This window comes from Catharus ustulatus, chromosome 25 (genome assembly GCF_009819885.2).
Source record: "Catharus ustulatus isolate bCatUst1 chromosome 25, bCatUst1.pri.v2, whole genome shotgun sequence".
NCBI lineage: Eukaryota > Metazoa > Chordata > Aves > Passeriformes > Turdidae > Catharus > Catharus ustulatus.
The window spans coordinates 6,512,106-6,520,330 of record NC_046245.1 but is presented as its reverse complement, the minus strand read 5'-3'; the positions used below and the strand labels follow the sequence as shown (position 1 = coordinate 6,520,330).

Sequence of the window (8,225 nt, the reverse complement as noted above, 5' to 3'; positions counted from 1 at the left end):
GTGCAGGAGCCACCTGACGCTGACAGCCTGTCATTGATTTGCGAAAACATCACTTGGCATCGATATCGAGCTTTCAGGAGAAACAAGTGGGACAGGGGAAAAAAACAGCCGGGATTGCTGCGCTGCTCCTGCCTGCACCGGGACAACACTGCCTGATCCTCACCAGTGAAATGTTCAGCAGCAGCAGGAAAGGAGGGCACCCACTCCACTCCATCCCACTGGGCATCACACCCCTGGCACTGGGCAGCACCCACCCTCCTCCAGGCTGGCCTTTCTTGGGCATAGTCTGAAAACTCCAGCAGGCTGAGTGATGGAGCGTAGTAAAGCATCTACATCCTTTGGTCAGGTGTCAAGAAAGGTGGGGAGAGGAGACCAAAGGGCAAATAAATATCCTCCAGTTGCTCTGCTCCTGTGTCTTATTGACAGTATCTGGTTTTCTGCTCCTGGGTTTCATGGGAGGAGCATGGGAAAGGACAGTGTGCAAAGCTCATCTTTCCCAGGAGCCTACCCTGTGCTTTCTGATGCTGCTCTTGTTAATCCATCTGGCAGCACAAAGGGCTCTGCTCCTCTGAGTGTTGGCACAAGCACCCAGGTCCTGGTTCTGGAGCACCCAGGAAGCCTCTACCCTGGGTACCCTCTCCTCAGCCTCCCTTCTGATAGGGACTGTTCCTCTTCTCCTGTATCAGCCTCCTGTGGCTTGGCAGGAGCTTTGTCAGCACTTGCTGTGACCTGAAACTGGTCACACCAGCAGCGAGGTGCTCAGTTCTCTGCAAACCAGTTGCAGTGTGGCTTGGCAGAAGGAGAACTCTCTGCTCCCATTCATAGCCTGGCACGTCATTTCTTGCACAGCCATTTTATCTCCTTGCTAAATGTCCTCTTTTCCTCCCTGTTACCCCAAGCTGTGTGCAAAGATCTCCTCAACAGTGCCCTGATTTCTCCATAGGCCTGTCCCTCAGACAAGTGGGACACTCTCTGGGGAGCGGTCCCTGACTTTCCAGGGAACTTCGTCAGGACCCTCCCTGACCCTGGAGCAGGTGTTCTGCAGGAATCCTGCGTTCTGAGCTTGGAGGGTGGATTTGCAACCTGTGCTGGCAGAGTTGGGATCTGAATAGATGCTGTGGGCAGTGTTGCTCCTACAGGCAGGGCTATCTCTTGGCACTGAGACTGGGGTTGATTCAGTTTGGGCTGAGGGAAATACTGGAACACAGGAGGAGCCGTGGGGGAGATGCTCCAGCCCCCTGGCAGCCAGGGAGCACCATTTCCTGCCCAGACCCACAGAGCCTCACCCCGACCCTTCTCTGGACGATGTCCATGCCCAGCCCTCGAGCCCCCCCACCTCGCCCACTGCCCACTGCCCACTGCCCACTGCCCACTGCCCACTGTCAGCCCCACGCGAACCTGGCCCCGAGGGGCTGGGCAGGGGCTGGGGGCAGGCTCGGGGCCGGGAGCTGCCCTGCAGCAGCTGGGGGTGCCGGGGCTGGCGGGGAGCGCGTGGGTGTGTGCGGGCAGGGCTGTATATCCAGTCTGGCAGAGGGTGTGACTGCTCACACGCCGGGGAGCCGAGCTGCGAGCAGCAGCCCTGAGACACCCTGGGTCAGGGGACGTATGGCAAGGAGGGGTTTGGGGGACTAAGCCCAGCACAGACAGTGTTCGGTGCCTCGTGTTGTCCGTGTGAGTGAAGTGCAGCCCCTGTGCCTGCCATCTCCAGCCATGCTGCACTCCCCACTGAAAACAGCGCTGGCCTACGAGTGCTTCCAGGACCAGGCCAGCTCCACGCTGGCCCTGCCCTCGGACCACAAGCTGAAAACCAAGGGCACGGGCAAGCAGCGGGTCCAGGAGCAGGTGATGATGACGGTCAAGAGACAGAAGCAAAAGTCATCAGTGTCGTCAAGTGTGGGCCACTCGAACCGAGGTAAAGTCCTGCAGCGAGGGGGGCCCTCCGGGGCAGGGCTGGTGCTCTGGGGTGCTTTGGTGGGGTTTGTGGAGGGGGGACAGATTGCTTTGCTTCTCTCCTGGGTCACCTCAGGCAGATGGTGCCAAGATCTCCTGCGCTGGATGGAAGGGTTTAGGACAGGACACAGAGCTGGGTGCATCAGCTCCTTCCTGGCTGGAGCTGATCCCTGGGAGTGCTGCTCTGCCCCACATCCCTGAGGTGCTTGAACATTTCAGTATGGTGCTATAACCAATTTTCCCCTGGCTCTAAAGCTGGAGTAGCTGTCTGGTTTTGCAAATCCTTCCTCTGCAAGTGCCCCCATGGCTGGAATTCCCCGCCACCCCCTCCTGTGGATGGGCAAAGCTGACAGTGCTCCTCCTCCACCCTGCCATGGACTGGGGCTTTGCTGCCTTCCTGAGTGCTGGGCGGGTGCAGAGCAGGAGGCTGTGCCCACACACAGGACACAAACCCAGGCTTGGGATTTGCCTCTGGAACTCCCAACACTTCTCCCATTTGCAGACTGAGAAGTGTGGAGTCTCTGGGACCCCTGGTGGGAGAGGTGGGAAGGAGATGAGTTGGGAGAAGTGTCCCTGGTGTTGGTTGATAGGAGTGTTTCACAGCCCCCTCCACTTTGGGGTCCGGGCGGCTGTTCCACCTCTGTGCAGTGAGAGTGTGCCGCAGAAACAAGCAATCAGCTGAGTCCTGCAGCCAGGTGTCCTGCTGGAACCCCCTCCTCTTTGCATCAAGGCTTGGCAAATGGTCCTCTTTGCCATCCTTGTGTCTGGAGAAAGCTGATCTGTAGGTAAAGCCCAGCTTTCCCCAGCTGGAAGCTGCAAACACAGAGGGTTGTGACAACCTCTGTGCAAAACCTCTTGGCTCTTGGAGGTGCTTTTTCCAGCAGCCACAGAGAGCTCTGGACTGGCTGAATCCACCAGGGAGAGGAAATCCTGAGGCTTTGGGGGCCATAGCCGAGTTTGGAGTGCCTGGGTGAGCTGGGCCAAGCTCTGATACCTCCTTTGTGAGCTGTGCCTTGTCCAGCAGTTCCTCCAAGCTGCAGTGTTAAGCTGAATCCTGTGCTGGTGAGGTGCCATGGTCCAGAGGCATGTTTGGGGCTGGATTAGCGAGAGAAACTGGGTGGCTGTAGGCTGCTGGGGGAAGTGTGGAGGTGGTGCTGCCACAGGAGCCATCCCTGCCCTGGGAATTGCAGTTGCTGGAAGAGAGGGAATGGAGCAGCTCCAGAGCAAGGGCAGGGGGGCTGTGCCAGGAATAAATCCCTGTTTCCTCTGTTTTTGTGGACAGAGACTCCAAAAGGTGAGGATGGGCCGGGGCAGGGAGAGCTTTCCTCTGCCACCAAAGTGGAAGATGGGAATCTCCTCCCACCTCCGGAGGGTTTATTGCTTAAGGTGTTACAGTGACAAAATAAAATACACAGCAGAGTGAGCTGAGGGACTCTGGATGGAGAGGGAAGTGGGCAGAGGGATCCAGAGGTGGGAAGGAAGCGAGGCAGAGAGGGATTATCCTGCTTGGAGAGGATCCCAGGTGAAACCTCTGGAGGAAAAAAAATAGCACATTCCCAAACTGCCTGTTTCTGCTCAACAAGCTAAACCCCTCCTCCAGACATTTTGGGGAATGTCTGGGAATGGGAATTGCGTGGAGATGTGCAGCTCTGGTTTCTGTCCCAGGGAAGCTGACTCACATCCCACTCCCAGGATCTGCCTCCAAGCACAGGGCCCAAGGCCCCCCTCCCCTCCTTCCTGCCAGGGGTGGTTGGCCAGCAATGGTCCTGGGGGCTGATTCATCCCAGTGCATTCCTGGATGGAATCCCAGAAGGGTGAGAAGTTGCTGTTTGTTCCCAGGGTTGTCTCCTGGTTTGTGTTGGAGTGGGTCAGGCTCATCTTTCAGATGTTGGGTTTTACTGCTCTTCCCAAAAATCAGGTGGGTAGCCCCAATGAGAAAAATTATTTTTTTTCTACAAAGAGGTTATGTGTTGTAATTCACTATCCTAGATGTGTTGAAAATGGTAGATTCCTTGACCCCTATAAATGTCCTGTGGTTTGACCCCCCTCCCCTCTGGCCATGCTTAGCTGTCAGAGATCCAATGTCCGCCCTCCTTGACCCTAGAAAAGACCTCTGTCCTCTGACCTCACCCTCTTTGCCCTCCTGGAAACCATAAAGAAATAAACCTTGGAATTCCCCCACGGGAGAAAAGAGCTTCTTTCGTTATATTTTACTCTGTCCATGCTGGGTCAGAGACTTCTTCCTGGGAACGGAGCTAGTGTGGGACCAGGGAGAGGTCTCCAGAACCACAGCAGCTGTGCGGTTTTGTTAAACGTGGGTTCTGCCTGTCCAAACCCTCATCCAACTTCAGCTCCCTACATTTCCTGGGATTTCTCAGAGATGCTCCTCAGAGGCAGCACAAGCTGGGGAATTCCTAAAACCCCCTTACAAGTGCTTTGTTCCCTCTGCTCCCAGGCAGTCCCAGAGTGGGGCTGGGCAGGTGTTGGGCCAGGTCCAGATTTGTTGCTGTGTTTGGAGCTGTGGTTTGAGCTGGAGCTGGAGCAGGGCCCAGAGCTTCCCCCAGCTGCAGGAACCATGTCCTGGTGTGTGTAGAATGGGAAACAGGGACATGCACACACCCTCATGCACACAGGAGGGTGGGGTCTTGTGTCCCATCACTGGAGTTCCCTTAAGGGGGTTGGCACACACTCCCTCACTATCCCAAGGATTGATGGAGCCATAAATCAGTTAGTTGGTGATTTGGAGTCCAGCAGGTCAAGGTGTTATGGCCACTTTGGAGATCTGGTGTCCCCCAGGACAAGGTGGCCAAACTGGTGTGCACTGGGGTGGGACAGTGAACAGAAACCTGCTGCCAGCAGAATACTCCTGAACCCAGTGGGGCCTTGGCTCAGCACAGCAGCTACGGCTGTTCCCAAGGGAGGCTGTGGAGTCTGGGATCTGTGGGCTCTGTGGGCTCTGTGGGATTTCTCTTCCTTGGGGGTTTGGGTCTGTGGGCTCTGCTCTAGGCCTTATCTGTCCTTCTCCCCATGGCAGTACCAAACTAGATGGCTCCCCCTGAGTTTGTGAATAATGCCCATTTCCAGGGAAAATTAATTTCAGTGGCATGGCAGAGGAAAAGGCCAGGCCAAGCCGGACCAGCTCCTTGTAGCCATTAGCTCTGCTCTACAAAGTCCTCTGGCTAAAGGAAAAGTTCTGCCAGTGATTTGTCACTGAGGAGACACAACCAATGAGTGTCAGATCCAACTCTCCTGTGGCTGAGCTGAGAAGTTTCTGTGCTGACTGGCTAAGAGAAGAGTAATTCAACTAAGGCCTGATGGGACCCCACCTGGCATTGGTGGGGATCAGGACTCTGATGTGAAGGGAAGAGGGATTTGGGGAATAAAAAGTCTTTAAGACTTCTGTTACTTCCCCCAGTGAAAGGCTCCACTCTTCCACAAACCTTAGATTATTGGGATACAAAAAAATCCCCAAGTCCATTAGCTCATAGGCCAGAAGGCAGAACTGGAGTTTTGTCATTCCTGCAGGAATCTCAGTGTCTGGGATTTCACTGACACTTCTCTCCTAGAAGGCACCCAGGCTTTGCTTTGTGCCTCCCACAGGCCTCTGCTCTCCCTGTGTTTTTCCTATGTTTAATCATCCTTATTGTTTAAAGCCGTGCATAGTTTATGATTTAACTTGCCAAGCCTGCACTGCGAGTGACTGGTTCCTGTCTTGCCTTTCCCTGCCACAGATTAATATTTATTAACAGACATTCTTTTCCACAATCTCCACATTGGCTCTGTGTGTCCAGCTGGCTTGGGAAAACGGCACTTTGAACTCAGTTCTCCTCCTGCCAGCTGTGCCAGCTGCAAGAGAGGAGAATTGCCTTTGAGAAAAGGAAATAACTCATCAAGATCAGCTACACTGGGTTCGATGGCAGCCTCATTTTGCTCTGCAATAATGGATAACAGGGATGAAAAAGGAGATGATGGCAGTGGGAGCAGTGCAGGGGGGCTCACAGAGGTGCTCTGCAAGGTCTTGCACTTCTTGTCTGCTGTAATTGATTTTATTCTCATGGATTGTCCCATTGAAGGTAAAAGAAATTTTGAAGTTTTAAAGGAGATGTCATGAGGAAATGATAATTTGGAGAGGGGGGAATCTGAGCAGCCTTCAGATTTGTTTTCTGCCCACATGGTCACTGAGAGGCTGTACCTCACCTGTGTGGGTCTACCACATCTTTCCAGCTCTGTCTCAGCTCTTGAGAGTCCTCTGTCATGAGGAAAAGCTGAGGGAGCTGCGGGGGCTCATCCTGAAGAAAAGGAGGCTTGGGGGGACCTTCTGGCTCTGCCCAGCTCCCTGACAGGAGGGTGCTGCTGGGGGAGGTCAGGCTCTGCTCCGAGGGAACAAGGGGCAGGACCAGAGGAAATTACCTCAAGCTGTGCCAGGGGAGGTTCAGGTTGGATATGGGGAAAAATTTCTTCATGGAAAAGGTGGTCAGGCCCCGGCACAACTGCCCAGGGCAGCTGTGGGGTCACCATCCCTGGAAGTGTTCAAGAGATGTGTGGATGTGGCATTTGGGACATGGGTTAGTGGTGAATATGACGGTGATGGGGGAGTGGTTGGACTCTTTGATCTCTTTGGACTCTTTTCCAAGCTCAGTGGTTCTGTGAATCCATGGTTCTGAGTTATCTACTCTGAGTACTGTGGTTTGAATTGGCTCTGCATTTGCCCAAGTGCACAGAGGCCCTACAGGGACCTAAACAGCTGCTTGGGTGACAGAATCTGGGACACAGATCTGTGGACATGGCTAGAAAAAAGCACAATGGGGACATTTCTCACTAAGAGCATTTCCACCCTGGCTCAAATGGTTTTATGTGATTTATCCTGGGTTTATCCCAAATTCCAAAAACCTGTGACCAGATTTTGTGGTCTTTATTCTTGAAATGTTTGAAAAGAGGAATCTCCTTCCTGTCCCTGAGGGCTGGGCATACAGCTCCCAGCTATCTGTCAAGATGAACCAAGCAGAGAAGTGTCCAAACCTGCACAAACAAGGATCAAGTTTTCTTCAGCCACCTCCACCAGAAAATCCCCAGGTTCTTCCTGGCTTCAAGACTGAGCTCTCCAAGCAATAAATCCCAGTTGAGTGGTGGCAGGAGAAGCATCTTCTCCAACTAGCAGGGTGACTTCAAAATGCCTTGAACATTTGAGGTTCTGTGTAATTATGTGTTTATAAGATCTTATGTACAAGTTCTGGGAGGTGAAGGCAACCCCTCCACCGCTGGAGAACATAAACTTGAACCAACTGCCTGATCTCCTCAATTTGGCCACATAGTGGTGAATTTTTGAAGAGAGTTACAGATGTGCCTAAACTGGCTTGTTCTAAATGTCTCCTTGCTCTAACCCCAAAGTCTGGAGAGCATGGCAGGACCAGATCCTGAAAGGAAAAGTGTGGTCTCCAGTCAGGACTGGTCAGGGGACCTGTAAGTCAGGCACAGAACCCCTTTTTACAGCTACTCACTCAGGAAAATGTTCCAGGTGCTCACATCTGCAGTTACATGATGTTTACAGAGAATGAGAGGCTGATTTGAAGAAGGAATTCCCAGGAAATTATCATGGAATGGCTTTATCTTCATGCTCAGAATTATGGTTATCAGATAACTCTGTGTCTGGGGAATGACCTGGCCCAAACTCACCACTCCAGCACTGCCTTGCTGCTGCTGAGGCCCGTCACTAATGTCCTGATGTGGAGTTGAAGGGTAATCCCAGGGTGCAGAGGGAGTACCAGGTGAAGGACATGAGAATCTCCTGTTGCATTTCCATGGCCACTTGCTTGCCTTGTTCTGCTGTGCAACTTAATGTGCATGAGGCACTCAGGGTTGGGGAGATTGGGATGAGGAGCAGGACCCACTGAGTCTCCAGACTACGGAAAAGGAGCTTCTGTGGTTTCCTGCACAGCTGCAGGGCTGGGAGCCAACCTGGCTGTTGCTTGTTCTCCATCCAGGGATGTTCTCCAGGTGCAGTCCTGCTGACAATAGAAAGCAAATCTCATTATTTACACCACGTCCACAGGAATCATCTTCCTGAGAAAATGCAAGAATTTTTAGCCACAAACCAAATCACCATAACAGGTTCTGGGTGCCTCAGGCAGGGCAATAAATAAGGTTTATTCCAAGGATCAGTGGCTGGAGGAGACCTGAGTGACTCCAGGGCCTTTGTGGTCGAGCTTATCCAGTTTATCTCAGAGATGAGTCTTATCAAACAATCACAGAGATTAGGATATTTCTGACATTACCTA

General features: G+C 53.0%; 1 protein-coding gene across 1 annotated transcript in view; it reads left to right on the top strand.

Moving 5' to 3' along the window:
• The first annotated feature begins 1,710 nt into the window (after positions 1–1,710).
• Positions 1,711–8,225, top strand: part of PKP1 (plakophilin 1) — a 44,194-nt gene continuing 37,679 nt past the window's right edge. Inside the window, exon 1 of the mRNA XM_033080292.1 lies at positions 1,711–1,912. Within this exon, the coding sequence (XP_032936183.1) occupies positions 1,711–1,912 (202 nt within the window). The remainder of the gene's footprint in view (positions 1,913–8,225) is intronic.